The sequence below is a fragment of the Sprattus sprattus genome, assembly GCF_963457725.1.
Source record: "Sprattus sprattus genome assembly, chromosome: 5".
In the NCBI taxonomy this organism is placed as follows: domain Eukaryota; kingdom Metazoa; phylum Chordata; class Actinopteri; order Clupeiformes; family Clupeidae; genus Sprattus; species Sprattus sprattus.
In genome coordinates, this window is record NC_137924.1 from 37748799 (window position 1) to 37765362 (window position 16564).

Below are 16564 nucleotides of genomic sequence, written 5' to 3' on the forward strand. Positions count from 1 at the left end.
AGCTATTAGACAAATCCTTCCATGTGGCGTGGTGTCTGGGACGTCTTTGGTAGTCTTAGGCTATAGCAAAATTAACTTAGGGATAGGCCATTTGGGTAGAACAGCTGAGGCTCCTCAAAGAGGAACATTTCTTGTCTAGACTTAAAGATGGAGAGGGTTTCCACTTCTCAAAGGGAGATAGGAAAATGATTCCTCAGGAGTAGCGAAGGTTTCTGTGTTTTTTAAAACTCTTGGAATTACAAGAATATTCACAAGCAAGAAGTCAAAGCAACAATTTTTGAGGTAACTAGTTTTGGCTGGAAATTATTTTAAAACCACTGTACCAGTGAGATCCTACCATGATCTAATCACCTTGTCACAGACTAATGCATCAAGTAACCATCAACCTCAACGTCCAGTTAAAGGTCTTCAAAAACATGATTATGATTAGCTGCCTTGGTATTCAATTGTTAGCTGCAACAAAAAAAAATCAAATAATCTAGTTTAAAAAAACTATTACACAAACACATTATACAACCTATTACACAAACAACTAAAATTACCAAAAGTGTTTTCTACCCTCTCCTGTGTCTCCTAATCTCTGTTCAAGAAAACATACTCTCTATACCATCTCTAGACTTGACTTGTAGACTAGACTTTTCTCTTGAGCACATGACATACGTAGCTAGGAATGGCTAAAAGATATTGTAATATATTCGGACTGCTCTTAACAGTTAATATATTCCTAACAGCTAAAAATGACGGAGACCAATTTACACACGTCTGCTTCTCTTTATTTCCACTCTCAGACTAACTCACACAGGCAACATACGGGGATTACCACATACCTAGATCACCACTAGATGGCACTGTTTAACTACCAATAAGCAGGTCTAGCTACACAGTTATAGTATCAATATACTACACTCCTCCCCCTTAAACTATGAAGTTCCCATTAATAATAACTCCCTTATTTATTTAATTTTAAACAAAACATTTGCCCTGGCAACTACTTTTCAGAAATTTCAACTAAATCATTACTGCCAACACAATCCATTAAACCCATTTACATGTTAGTCTCAGGAACTCTTTTTCACATTTTCTTTTTTTATAAACAGGAACAATGTTTCTCAGGAACTGACTGATCACAAGGTCAGTCGTTTAGGAGGCGCCCTCTCTCTCAGAGGGTACCTGCGCCCAGACACCTCAGCGGAAGTGGCTGCTCGGTTGGCCGGTGTCACTGCCTTGTCAAAGACCACTGAGCCTGGTAAAAGTGTAGCAAGTGTCTCCTTCGCCTGCATCCGTGGCAATGGTGTAGCTTCAGGTGAGTACGGGCTACTACCTACTGCTCCAGGTGTGCCTTTCCCCCCCAAATCCGCATGAACCACTGCAGGGTAGTCGTCGTTGACGTCCAACTGCTTATCCTGGAACTCACCGGTCTCTGGACTGGACGGCCGGTTGTACAGCAGATGGTCGATGTGGACAGTGCGTCGGCTCACTCCTTTCCACACCAGGTAAGTGACTGGACCGAGTCTCTTTTCCACCGTTCCTTTCGTCCACCTCTCCTTTCCTCCACGGAAGTTTCGGATCAGAACTGAGTCACCCTCAGACAGATGTCTCAGCTTGGAGGCGGTTTGATCATGCTAGTCTTTCTGTTTTTGTTGTTTGGCTTCCACCACTCGAGCGAGATCTGGTTTCAGTAGGCTGAACCTGGTTCTGATCCGACGTTTGAGGAAGAGTTCAGCTGGTGGGCAACCAGTAATGCTGTGTGGTGTAATCCTGTAGGACATCAGGAAGTTTGCTAGCCTGTGCTGAATTGTTATGGTGAAATTTTGTTTCTTCTCATCGAGCACTTGTTTCAGCAGTGATGCTTTAACTGTCTGGACTGCTCGCTCTGCAGCTCCATTAGAAGCGGGGTGGTAGGCTGGTACCAAGGTCTGCTTTATGCCATTGCTTTGCAGGAATGTCTTGTACTCCTGTGAGGTGAATTGAGGACCGTTGTCAGAAACAATCTCCTCGGGAAGACCGTAGGAAGAAAAGATGTTCCGCAGCACCTCAATCGTTTTGGCAGCTGTGGTTGTTGCCATGGGAATTACCTCAAGCCATTTTGAATGACTGTCCACCAACACAAGGAAGTGGTGTTGATCCTTCTCTGCAAAGTGAGTCAATATGTAGCCTCTGCCACACCCTAGTAGGCCACTGCCAGCAGTGTAGTGGTGCTACTGCTGGTAGTTTCCTCACACTCTGACAAGCATCACATTGCTGTACTGCACGTTCTATATCACTGTCTAACTGGGGCCACCACAAGTAGCTCCTGGCCAAGTTCTTCATCTTGCACCCTCCGGGGTGCCCTTGGTGTAGGTCGTGCAGTAGTCGGTCTCGGTGTGCTGGTGGGATGATTACTCGAATTCCCCACAGAATGCATCCTTGTTCCACAGATAGTTCATTCTTTCGGGTGAAGTATGGTTTCAGTGTGTCATCCTTGACATAACTCGGCCATCCGGAACGAGTCAGCTCCAGTACCTTGCATAGGACTGGGTCCTTTAGTGTGCTCTGTGCAATCTCGGTAGCCTGCACGGGAAGCTCATCAACTAATGAGAAATAAAAGATACTGTTCTCCTCCGCTGTATTATCCTTTCCCTTCTCTGGCAGTCTAGATAATGCATCTGCATTTGCATTTTCTGCTGACGTTCTGTACTCTATACTGTAGTCATAAGCCATCAGTCTCAGCGCCCATCGCTGCATACGCAAAGCGGACTTGGGTCCTAAGATGGCAAGGAGGGGTTTGTGGTCAGTTATTAAGCTGAACTTGCGGCCATACAGATATTTATGAAATTTGGTCACGCCAAATATTATGGCCAAAGCCTCCTTCTCTATCTGACTATATTTACTCTCTGCCTCTGTCAGTGTGCGTGACGCAAAAGCGATTGGTTTCTCATCCCCATTTTCCATTATGTGTGACATGACAGCACCTATCCCATAAGGGGATGCATCGCAAGCTAATCTCAGGGGTTTCTTTGTGTCATAATGAACTACCACTGAGGTCTTCACTAGCTGTTCTTTTGCATTCTTGAATGCTGCTGCGCACTCTGGTGTCCATTTCCAGTCGACTTCTTTCTTTAGAAGTTGGTGTAGCGGCTGCAGTACGGTCGACAGGTCTTTCATGAAACGCCCATAATAGTTTAACAGTCCAAGAAATGACCGTAGCTCTGTGACGTTTGTGGGCTGGGGTGCATTTCCTATGGCGGCAACCTTTGTCTCAGTGGGGTGAAGTCCCTCTCGGTCAATCAGATGCCCTAGGTACTCCACCTTCTCCTGCATGAAAGTACATTTTGCCCTTTTTACTCTCACCCCGTAGCTCTCCAGCCGGCTCAGTACCTCCTCTAGGTTCCTCAGGTGCTCCACTCTTGTTCTGCCCGTGACCAGTATGTCATCTAGGAAGCAGGTCACATGCTCCAAGCCTTTTAGGATCTGGTCCATCACATTATGGAACATAGAAGGCGCACTGGACACCCCATATGAAAGTCTATGATAGACATACAGTCCTTTGTGAGTATTGACTGTCAAGTACTTCTCTGAGTCCTTCTCTAACTCAAGCTGTTGATAGGCATGTGACAGGTCTAATTTGCTAAAGAGAGTGCCCCCGGCCAGTGTGGCAAAGAGATCTTCAGCGTTCGGTAGTGGATAGTCTGATTTACCGTGACTTTATAGTCGCCACAGATACGAATTGACTTGTCTGATTTGGGTACAACTACTATTGGGGCGGCCCACTGACTACGTTCTATCTTTGAGATAATGCCTGCTTTCTCTAATCTGTCTAACTCTTTCTCCACTGCGTCTTTTAGTGCATATGGCACTGGTCTTATCAACCTGAAAACTGGCTTGGTATCTGGCTTCACTGTAATGCTGGCCTTAAACTCACGAATAGTGCCAGGCTCCTCAGAAAACACTGCTTTGTGTCTCTGCAACATTTCCTCTACGTCTGCGTTATTTCTGCCCCCTGCTGCTATAACTGAGAATATGCTTGCCCAGTCTAGTTCGAAGTTTGTGAGTTACGGCCAAGGAGGGCTGGTCTGTCACCTTTCACTATCACAAGGGGTAAATCACCACTATGGTTCCCATATTTCGCATTGACAGTCACTTGTCCCATCAAGGGAATGTTCTCACCGGAAAAGGTTGACAGCCGCACTTTGCTTTCTTTCAGTGGCAGATGAGAGAGATGTTTCTTATACACTATCTCAGACACAAGTGTGACAGCAGCTCCTGTGTCAAGCTGCATATCCACTGGAGTTCCTTCTAACTTCACATTTACTCTAATGTCCTTTTTTCCATTACCAACTGTATTGGTTGGGTACACTGTATTCATGGGTTATGACCCAAACAGATCATCATCATCATCATCATCATTTCCTGATGTGTCATTTGGACTGCTGTTTTCAGCTACATACCGTGTATGTCCCTGCCTACTCTTAGCTTTACACATCCTTGCTATGTGTCCAACTTTTGAACACTTGTGACATGTCTCTGTTCTGTACCTGCATACCTGCGCTGCATGACTGCTACCCCCACATCAGTAACAAGGCTGGTGCGTTTCTGTTCTCTGTGGTCTGGAACCGTCACTTGTGACCTTACTTTTCCACTCGCTGGTGGCTGGTCCACTTTTCCACGCACTCTTGCTTGCTCTCTTCTGGTCTATGTTGTTCACCGCGGCAGCTCCTTTCATTTTGCTGGCAAACTCCATCGTATTCTTCGATGCCATTTCCATTGATAATGACAATTCACATGCTTTTGCAAATGTTAGCTGTTGTTCGGTTAGCAACTTTCTCTGAATAGCCTCCACCCTCAAACCACTAACAAATCTGTCCCTCAGTGCATCGTCTAAATGAGGACCAAATTCACAATGTATGGACAGGTGCTTTAACGCTACCACATAATCCGACACAGATTCATTTTCTTGTTGGTTCCTTTTTTGAAATTTAAACCTTTCAGCGATAACTAGTGGCTTGGGCTTATAATGGGACGTTAGTTTCCCGCTAAGCACGTCATAATCGAGGCTACTTGGTTTATCTGGTATGCAGACCATTTTTACAGTCCATAGGCTTCTGCGCCTATTATAGACAGGAAAGCGTTGGCCTTTTTACCTTGCTCCACTTCATTTACAATCATCCATTGCTCGAACCTCTCGAGGTATGACTCGAAGTCCTCTTTACCTTCCTTGTACTCGCCAATGTTTCCGATGAAATATGCCATGCCGCCGTTAACTTCGACACACTCCACGTTAGCTTGGCTTGTCTTGCTAGCAGCTAGTTCTATGGTAGTCACGTTGCTTTCGTGTAAAACAATTTAATTCACTAGCTCTGCAACTGGGAATCCCTTTCCACTAAAAAGATATCCCATCCTCGTCGCCACTGTAATATATTCGGACTGCTCTTAACAGTTAATATATTCCTAACAGCTAAAGATGACAGAGACCAATTTAAACACGTCTGCTTCTCTTTATTTCCACTCTCAGACTAACTCACACAGGCAACATACGGGGATTACCACATACCTAGATCACCACTAGATGGCACTGTTTAACTACCAATAAGATAGCAGGTCTAGCTACACAGTTATAGTATCAATATACTACAGATATCTGGTACTCATTGTAGAGCCTCTGGTGGAAAGAAAACTTTGCTGGCCTGCACCAGACAGTATCATCTTCAAATTCATTTTGATGCCATATGCTGTGGGGAATCATTTCTTGGCCGACTTTGGGCCCCTTTTGAGCATCAATTGAGCAAAATGTATCTGCCACAGCCTAGCTGAGTATTGCTGCTGACCATGGCTACTTTCAGCAGCATAACACACCATGTCAAAAAAGCTCATTATCAGTTCACTATAATCAAATGGCCTCCACTGTCACCAGATCTTAATCCAATAGAGCATAGTTGGGACGTTGTGGAACAGTGGATATGCATCATGAAGATGCCCGCAAATCAGCAGCAACTCCAATCCAAATATACGTAGACTAAAATCAAGCACAGGGCAACAGTAGCAAAGTCACTGAGGAATGTTTCCAGCACCTTGTTGAATACGCCAAAAAAAGCTAAGGCATTTCTAAGGACAAAGGGGGTCCAAAAAAACAGAGGTGGGATGTTTTTGTTTTTGTTTTTTGAATCATGAAAAAACAAGCAATCAAGCGGCCTAATTCCTTCAAGTTAACGGTAGCCATATAAGGTTACATTTTGAAACGTTGAACATTTAATGCAAACTAAAATATATAAAATACATGACATATTGAATTTTCTGCAAAACTTAATAAGGTTTGGTTTTACAGTCTGATTGAGTTGCCCGTTGGCCTTATTCCACCCTATCCGTGGTCCTGAAACTTAATTAGGCATCTACCACGGATAGGGGGCAATAAGGCCAACGGGCAACTCAATCAGACTTAAAATTAATAATTCACCTACTAAGACTAAGTAAATCGTTTTCTCTGATGTCGGACTTCATGTGGCCTTTTCGGCTTTCCTGTTGGTGCGTCATCTGTAGCGTGTTGCCCTTCTTTTATCCACATCGTAGGGTGTACCTAATGAATGGCCAGTGATTGTATGTGTTTAGCCAAACCACCTTTTATGGAATAATGTACGGTTCCTGTTTAGAATAATTGACCGTCTACTTTCCTTAAAAAAGGTTTAGGTGTTATCATCTATTAATTATTAAAATCTCTGTCATCTGACAGGGTTCCCATCTTCATGAAAATGGCCAGTGTTCAGGCAATCTTGGAGGAATCAAATCTTGATTCTTAGGTTCTAAAAAAAGCTGCACAGAAAGGTAATTAAGGGATAACGGCCGACGAGCTGTACAGTTCTAAAAAGATAATGGACGCTGCAGGGCAAAGAACTCCACGACGCGTAGCGGAGTGGTGTTGCTCCGCGAAGTCCATTATCTTTGTAGAACTGTACAGCTCGGAGGCCGTTATCCCGCTTATCTCCCGTTTACAACATCCAAAAAGGTTTTTATTATTACTAGTGCAGTGCCCGTAGGAAGTATGCATTATGTAATGTTAGCAGACGTAGAGCTGTTGGGTAGTGTAATGGCAAGACATATTTGCACTCCACATAGGTACAGGTTTCACTGAAGTATTATTGTGATGCATGTTTCCTTTTCATTAAGAAATGTGTTAAGGGTAGCCTTTTTGGAGAGTTACCAACAAATAAAGTTTGAGATTATGTAGTGGATGCAGTTGAATATAGATGTCAACGTTGCTGTCTAAACTATGAACTAAATGTCATAAAGAAAGAAATTATTTAAAATGAAGTTATGGTTGAAATAGGATCACTTCTTTATTGTAAGGGTAAGTGTAGGGTAAGAATGGTCATGCAGTTGGACTCAAATGTAGGTGTACTGTATGACTTCGATGATGCTAGCTTTGACAGCCCACTCTCAGACAGATCGTAAGCTAATAAATGTCCTTACAATGGGAACACAGTTTAAATACTCTGACTGGAGATGGCGTTACTATCCCCCACCCGAATTCAGTGCAGGACTGGGAGGATAACATGACAACGTGGCCCAACATAATTTACAGCGAGATTTGCGCTGACTGGAGATGGCGTTACTATCCCCCACCCGAATTCAGTGCAGGTCTGTGAGGATAACATGACAACGTGGCCCAACATAGCTTACAGCGAGATTTGCGCGTATTTCGTGGACTCCATAGCAACAGATGGGAAAGCAATGGACAATCTGAAAGCCTCCGAGGCTTATCAATAAGCTACCATTTGTAGCGGTGTATACTCAAACAATAACCCATAGTGCCTAATGCAAACGATAAAATAGAAATATCTCGCAAACTATGAATTCAGAGAGAGAGTTGTATAGAGTAAAATTCATGCGTTTTGCATATGCCATGAATAAGTGCTGTAATCACAGTTACATTTCAACCATGCTTATGAGATGAGTTTGCCAAGTTGTAAGTCAAATAAGTGCAGAAATGTACTGTAAAAATACACTATACTAATAAACAATATGAATATTTTGATGGATTACTATTCCCTGTCTGTTAAATGACTGTACAACTCTAGACATTACTTTGAAACTTAATATAAAGAAGCTTAAAAATAAACAAATAGATAAAATCAATCACTGTCTTAAGATTACCTGAGCAAAAGTCTGTATCTGTTCACCAAGAAGAATTTGAATGCGGACCTCCTTATCGTATCCAACGCTATTCTGAAATTTGAGTGAAGGCAGGATAGTTTAATACCGCTATGCGTATATTGTTTGATTGTGACGTATTTTCGGTGCACAATCGGTCAGTGGGACTTGCTACGGGAAACGATAACCCATAGTGCCTATGGGAAACGGTAAAATACAAATATCTCGCGAACTATGAATTCAAAAATCTTCAAAATCAAGGATGCACAGGTTCATGACATGCGTAAGCTACTTGCGAAATCTCATAACTAACGTAACTACCGTCAGGGAGATACGCCCTAGACTGACACACTGACTGACACACAGAGATTTCTGGATTTATAGATAGATTTAGAATTTCCTTTATCTTTAGGAAACTTAATATGCATAATAACCTGATGAATTCTTGATTTGAAGCCTAGTGCTCCCGTTAGAGAAAGTAGTGAGTGGAACTGGTCTTATCATATGACCTTTAGTTTCCACGGGCATTGCTGCAAAGTGACACTCATGAGCTCTCCTCTGTAAACAGACACACGGACAAAGGTGCTGTTCATAAGGTTTTACTATTTAAAGTTGAACTCCACGTTTCCGTTGATGGTGAAGTTGGACAGAGCAACAGGGAGGTCAAGTTGGGTGATTTTGGTCGAAGGCTCACAATCGAGCCGGCGAGTTAGCCGTGTGAGCTACTATCTGTTTGAATTAGTTTTTCGTCTACACGTTAGCAGCCGCCTACAAATAATATTCGAGACTTTCAGTTAAGACTTACAATACTCTGCAACATTTGTGGAGCACATAAACAACTAACCGAGTCAATTTAGTCTCCCAACACGCCGCCAACTTTGTTCGAATTATCCTAGCTGTCAAAAAATAAACGTTACGTTGGTTGTCAATGGTAACCATTCAAGAGCATTGATATGGAACGGCGATTTAACTTTTCTACTGGGACTACGTCCAAGGTGTCCATCTATACGAACTTATTGTACACCCCATTAGCCAATCAGAAAACAGTATTTCGTTCCAGAGGGAGATAACAGGTAATAGCAGAAATGGAATATTCCTGTATCACTTAACTAATGTGAATATTTACAGGTCGGATTTCAATCACTGGCTCTGGAGGTATCCAACACTGAGACAGGCCTTTGTGAAGCGCATGTTGCAAGACAAGGGCTCTATGGGGATGTTATGCTGGAGTGGACTGCTGGGTATCCGCCTGGACAAAGCCCGTCTGGATTCCAGCAAGGTCTCATTAGCCCAAGCTCAGGTTTGTAGTCAAGTCATGTGTAGAGATGCATCTTAATTTATGTATTTATTTCTGCCTTTATTGAAATAGAAACGTGATATTTGGTGAAAAATGTAGATATATAGTATTGCCAGGCTAAATGGGTGGAAGTCAGAGGTGGTTAGAGTTATGGCTGGGTATATTGATAATATCTATATTCAATGCTAGTTTATACAAAATATTACCATATACCACATTACCATATTTGTAATATATGCATAATATAGGCTACGCAGGTTAATATTGAACACATACACACACAAACCCCTTATTCTTTATCCAATCAAAGTTTGTAATTGCTGTAAATAATCGTTATTTGTATCGGTGAGGTTTCAGCTATTGTTGTGTTCATTATGCATTCATTTTTGTTTTTGTTAATGTTCAAAATGTTTAAATATGTAAGCCACATACATTTGAAAGCCTCTACCAATTAAAATTAAGGATTTGTGTCCGATGTATAGGAAGTATTTTGCTGGCACATGGAGAGAAGATTAAGGTGATCTCTGTGATTGTTCTGGACAATTCAACAGACTCTGCTGCGTATACTTTGCATCTAACTCGTGCTTACTCTGATGCAGCAGGGGGAGCCAAACTCAGGTATGGTTTAACTGACCTTGAGTGCCTTAATGATTTGGTTTGATAAAAGCGTTTTGTAAAAACAAATGCAAATATACACATTGTTAGCATTTTTACGTATGTCATTAATGTAGTACTCGACTACCCTCACAGGGATGGTTTTACTTTGGCTGAAATTGAACCCATGGGTATATTCCAGTTTGCCCCAGGCTCTCGGCAGCTTGTAATCAACGAGGACATGCAGACCGTCACTCTACACATACGGCGTCTCTTTGGCTTTCGGAGTAAGCGGTCTCATCTCTTTTTTGAAACAATGGAGGGCACTGCTCAAGCAGAAAGAGATTTTGTCCCCATTTCCACTGGCCGCCTGCTGTTCCATGCACAACAGTCATCTGCCACGATCAACGTCTCCATAGTGGATGATATACTAATAGAGCTCAATGAGACGTTTTATGTCCACCTGACAAAAGCCATAGAACTGGATAGCGGAACCCCACTGGTTTTCATGGATACAGGTCCTCGTGTGGACCAACAGAATGCTATAGTAAGCATTACTATTTTGGACAATGATGTGGTAGGTGAAACAGGTGGGCTGCTCAGTATTGAGCCAGCATTGGTGCATGTCACAGAGGACTGGAAGGACAGTCACGGTGAAGAGCAGCAAGTCATCCTTTGGGTGCGGAGAACAGAAGGACTTCAAGGAGTAATAAGTGTAAGGGTTAGGGTGTATGCTGTAGGTAGTGCCGTCGCCCAAAACTTTTCCACCTCTGAGCAGAATCACACCTTGGCTGAGGAGGGACAGGACTTTGAGCTGGAAACAGTGTTGGTATCCCTGGCAGAGGGGCAGAGTGAGGCTGAAGTAAGCATTCGGATTCTGGATGACACGGAACCTGAGGGTCAGGAGGTGTTTTTCATCTTCCTCAGTGAGCCACATGGAGGTGCCGAACTTGTAAGTGGGGTCTACCAGAATGGCCTCACCTCATTCTCCAAAATCATTATTCTGGGTAAGCTGTGAATTTGACCTTTGATTTTTTTTTAATTTGAACATCATTGATGTTGATATTTTTTTCAATCTGCAGTGAAATACATAGCCAAAGAGTTTAGAAATGCTAAATGGGTTCTGATGTTTTTTTTTCTTTTTTGCAGGGAGTGATTTTCACAATGGCATTCTTGGATTTGGTCTAAGTTCTCAGTTGGGACAAGCACTAGATGAGGACTCAGAAAATAGAACTGCTGGACTTCTAATCCACAGACAGGAAAACCGGTACTGCAGACACAGACAAGTCACAGACAAAACATCCAAATAATAGTGTTAACATTCATTATAACTTTGCCTCTCCAAATACTATATTTTGTTCAGGAATAACAAAAACTCAAATTAGAAATTAAATTCAGGTCATTTAAAAAAAAGAAAGTATTGTTATCTTCATTGCAATGCAACCTAGGCCATGGTCTTTTTTCTGAACACATTTTCTGATCTTGCAAAGGAGCAAAAGTTACACCTACTGTCGTTTAAAACTGCAACCTTAGATGGCGAGTGAATATGGCTGAAAGGTTTCTGCTAAGATTAGTAAACACTGAAAATGTTTAGAAATATTGTCATCTCATCAATTCCCTTACCAATCAGAGGATTTGTTTGTGTTTGCAGGGCTTATGAGGATGTGGTGGTGTCCTGGCGGGTGACGTTAAGCATGAGCAGCGTATCTCTTGTCAGCCGTGGGCTTAACCTGACCAAGGAATTAATACAGACGTCTGGCAAAACTCTCTGCAAACGAGGAGAGGTCCTTTGTTCTATATCTCTGGAAGTTAGAGCAGACCAGGTTTGTGAGTGAATCTGTTCATGCGTGTCTATTTTTAGGCTACTTTAAAAAAAAAAAAAAACCTGTGGTGAGGTGTGTTTTTTCCTTAAGTTCATTTAGTAAAATTGATAACACTTTATAATACACGTGTTTGCATAGCACATTCATAAAGCCTTACATAAATGCTTAATATTGTATTTATTAATGCTTCATTAAGCGTGATTCAACATCCACACACTAAGTAACAGTTACATACATTACTGCTTCAGCTCATACAAAACACAATAGTTCTTACCAAAACCAAAAGAATTGACCGTATTATCCCATTACTTAAATCTTTACACTGCCAGTAAGTCACAGAATTGACTTTAAAGCACTGCTGCTTGTTTATCTTGAGTCACTGCTGCTTGAGTCACTAAATGGGACAGGACCAAATTACCTCTCAGATATTTTCAGCAGTAGAGACTTGCTAGACCTGACAGTTTACTGGAGAAAAATCTGTTGGTAATACCTACTGTCAGAACTAAACATGGTGAAACGAGATGCTGCTCTCTTTCTTAACCAACTATCTGATGACATCAAATGCACTCCCACCCTAACTAATTTGAAATCTAGACTTAAGACCCAACTGTTCTCAGATGCTTTTTGCTAACTTTTCGTATGCACTCTACTTTGTATATACTTACTTACTTTTTACTTTTCTATGTTCTTTTAGTGTCATTTTTCATCTTTATTTTATGTACTTTTATCTGCTTATTTGTAAAGCTCTTTGAATTACCAATGTGGATAAATTGTGTTATATTAATGTACTGGCATTGCCTTCATTGGAATGCAAACTTCTGTCCAAGTATTCAGCTATTGGTAATACCAAAACACTAAGGGAGTCCTTTGCAGCCTCTAGAGGCCAAAACACCAGGCTAAAGGAGTCCTTGCAGCCTCTAGATTTCGTATTATAACCCGGATCACTTTCCATCAGCCAGAACCACTGTATAGTTTGTCTATATACGTATATCAGATCCAATCTTGGCCTTTGTGGTACTAAATCCACTAAATGTTAACGTACAATAATTAACGTAATTTGCGCAACAGTGGTACAGGTATTAAAAAATGCTTGTATTAAAAACTGCTTGTGCCAATTACAAGTCATCCCCATGCTGTTCATTATCAAGGCTTTAAAACACCTAGAACTCTTATTGGATCTACGCATCAATTCAAAGTGAGGTTGCAGTTGCTTTGCTTAGTGTTTTTGATAAAACCAAATTACATAATGTGATGTAATGCAACACCCCATCACAGGACCCAGAGCACCAGTCCTGGTTCCTCGTGGAGATATATGAGGTGACGGAGGGGGCTGCCATCAACCAGAGTGCCAAGTTTGCCAACATCACCCTGTTGGAGAGTGATGTCACACAGGGGCATCTGGTATATTTTGCTGTGGGCTCTCGGCTGCCCGTTGTTCACCTCAAGTCTACTCAACTGAGTCTTCAGGTCCAAAGAGACACGACCACAGAGTCCCTCACAGTTCAGTACCTCATGGAGGTGAGAGAGAGAGATGACCAACCACACACAGAAGAATAATAATAACACAATAATAATAATAATATAATGTGAACATATCAAATATGTACTTCTAGGCTGTTGGAACAAATTGCATTCAACACACTCTACATTCACAGATATCCAAGGCCACATTTTTGTTACTGTACTTTGCTCTAATTTATTTCTAAGTAATCTCTAATATAAGCCATCAACAAGTGTCTCCCTCTGTGTATTTACAATAAAATGTATGTATACCACAAAAAGAAAAAACTTCTTTTTGTTTTACCTTCCTGAACCATAAAGATGCTGCAGAAGGCTGAAGTAGTGGGACCCACACTCATCTGGCCGGCAGTGGCAGGAGAGGATTTTGTGTGGAGCGAGGGAACACTGTCCTTCAAGGTGGGCCAGCAAACTGCCAGCCTTCAAGTGAGACTGACACCTGGCCAGGCCTCTTCCCAGCCCACACCAAAGCGCTATAGAGTGATACTGTTAGCAGGGCCAGGGGCTGAAGTGCACCCACACTATGGGGTGGCCCATGTGACGATTGTGTCCGACACAGAGACTCAAGCAATATGGGCATTGCTGGACCAGCTGATTCAACCACTCAGTCAGAATGTCATTGACCGTGCCCTGCAGAGCCTCACCAGCAGTGTCGCCACTGGTGAATTCAGCCTGGAGCAGCTCACTGCTGTCATGGATGCCCTGGACAAGGTAAAACTTGTTTTGTTCTCTTCAATAAAGAACTGTATTTTAATATAATCTTTTTATTTTCATGACGGGAATCACATGTTCTTTGTTAGATCTACATCTTGTTCCCCTAGCCCCAACAGTAGTAGCTATTATATTATATTAGTAACACTACTGACACCTAGTGGTCTGAGGAATACTACAAATCACCACAAAACTGATGGAGAAACAGATGAACATCATGATTAGTTGACAAGCTGATAAAAGGGGGAAAATGTCATATTTATTCAGTATTCTATAATTCTGATTAAAAAAAAAATCATGTTTCTGAACAGCGCTTCTCTAATTGTGTTTTTGATTGATCTCAACCTCTTTCCTTACCCCCCACCCACAGATTCTGACTGAAGCTGAACGGATTCCTCTTGAAGACAGTACTCGAAGCTTGACCTATGACCTCCTGTGCTCTCTGGCCAACCCCAGCCGTAGGGACACCCGTGGCCTGAACCATTTGGCAGAGGTGGCTGAGCGCTTCGCCTTCTCTTTGGTGACAAATGTTGCCTGTGGCTCTGAGGGCCAAAGGTCAGTTCTCTTTGGGGTTTTTTCAGTCACTGCAAATTAAAAATGTCTGTTGTTCAAGAGCATTCCCTTTCCAGCATTCATTCATCCATGTGTAACCTACACAGTTCCTCTTTTGGGGAAAACAGACCACTCATCTCTAGTGACAAAACCTTGGCCCCAGGATAGTATTGGATCAAACCTGACATCATCAGAGGATATGACTAATCTGTAATTTAAGTTTATGAATGAAGGATGTATGAACATATAGCTTTTATGTTTGTCATTTGCATGTTTATTTTTGTTGTTTATTTTATGCAATGTTTACATTTTCATTTTATTTTCTCAGTGGAAGGACTCTTCTGGACAGCTGTCCATACTTTACTCTGGCAGCTCATCACTGGTACCCCACACAGATCAATGGCCACACTTTTACTGGCAGAAACCTGGACACCTTCACTATGCCAGAGACCCTCTTAATGGTGCCAGCCCTTCCACTGAGCAGCCTGCCTCTGTCCGCCTGCCGTAGAGTTCAGTTCACAGAATACAGCACTGAGCACTGGTTCATCAAAAACACCAAAGTCAGCGCATTGAATGACAAGGTGCTCATACTTTTCTATAACTTTATAACGTTATTTATAACTATGCCTCCTGTATTTATGCATGGATAGACCTTTGCATTATGTTATTTTCCCTCACCGGGGGTATCAAAACAAAGCCAGTACAGTGGGACCATCCACACATGGATGGCACCAAAATAATCTTAGGACAATAGCTCTGTGGATGGGAGAAAAATAATTGTGCATTGATGTTAATACTTTCCTCACGAAGGCCACCCAGATAATGTTGGTACTATCTTGACAACAGCACTAATAAAATGTGGATAATCTCACCAGATTGTATAGCCATCAACTATTAAACACAACAGCAGATCAGTTAAGGTGAACACATGGAGGCGCAACACAAAGTGAGGTGTTTACCATAGTGGTCAAAATAAAATATCTGTCCCAAATCAGTCCCATAAAATATACTAAACTATCAATGTGAAACTCCAAATTAATAACTAGAATGCGTTTCGTGAACGAACTGCGAGAGTGTGCTTGCTCTTTTGCGGCCATGACAGAGAGAACAAGTGCCTTGGAATTGGGGCAGGTGTCAGTGAAGCACAGCTGCAAGCCAGTTCAAAGACACCATTATGATGTCACAAAGCCACAGAGTTCTGCCATGCAAGTCTATGGGGAAAAAAGGTGATGAAAAAGAGGAATAAAATAAGAGTGGCAAGGACTACCGCCACGAAAAGATATAGCAGGTTGCACCGGTTCGGGCCGGACGTTTCGGTCGCTATGGGCAAGCACACTAATAACAAGCCTAGGAATAACAATACAGGGCATTTCATGCACTGTAATAAGATGAAGAACTAGAAAATGCATTTCCTGAAGGAAATACCAGTGCATGAAATGCAAAAGTTAACAAAGGAAGAATAAAAGAAAGAAGAGTGAAAGAAGGAAAGAAGAAAGGAAAGAAGAGTAAAGGAAGGAAAGAAGTGTGGAGGAAAGGAAAGAAGAATAAAGAAAGTAAAGAAGAGTGGAAGAAGGAAAGAAGAAAAGAAAGAAGAGTGAAGAAAGTAAAGAAGAGTGGAAGAAGGAAAGAAGAAAAGAAAGAAGAGTGAAGAAAGTAAAGAAGAGTGGAAAAAGAGTGGAAGAAGGAAAGAAGAAAAGAAAGAAGAGTGAAGAAAGAAAAGAAGGAAAGAAGAAAAGAAAGAAGAGTGGAAGAAGGAAAGAAGAGTGGAAGAAGGAAGCAAGAGTGGAAGAAGGAAAGAAGAGTGGAAGAAGGAAATGAGAGTGGAAGAAGGAAAGAAGAGAGGAAAGAAGAGTGGAAGAAGGAAAGAAGAAAGGAAAGAAGAGTGGAAGAAAGAAAGAAGAAAGAAAAGAGTGAAGAAGAGTGGCTCTGGATAAAGACAGTAAAGAGA

At 41.9% G+C, this 16564-nt stretch overlaps 1 protein-coding gene across 1 annotated transcript in view; it reads left to right on the forward strand.

The window, feature by feature from the left end:
- Positions 1-16564, forward strand: part of adgrv1 (adhesion G protein-coupled receptor V1) — a gene marked incomplete at both ends in the record, with an annotated part of 140450 nt that overhangs the window by 99215 nt on the left and 24671 nt on the right. Inside the window, 11 exons of the mRNA XM_080839814.1 lie at positions 1114-1307; positions 1373-1493; positions 9250-9421; positions 9901-10036; positions 10169-11019; positions 11162-11279; positions 11664-11835; positions 13111-13353; positions 13657-14064; positions 14435-14619; positions 14945-15197. Coding sequence (XP_080695940.1) covers positions 1114-1307; positions 1373-1493; positions 9250-9421; positions 9901-10036; positions 10169-11019; positions 11162-11279; positions 11664-11835; positions 13111-13353; positions 13657-14064; positions 14435-14619; positions 14945-15197 — 2853 coding nt within the window. The remainder of the gene's footprint in view (positions 1-1113; positions 1308-1372; positions 1494-9249; positions 9422-9900; positions 10037-10168; positions 11020-11161; positions 11280-11663; positions 11836-13110; positions 13354-13656; positions 14065-14434; positions 14620-14944; positions 15198-16564) is intronic.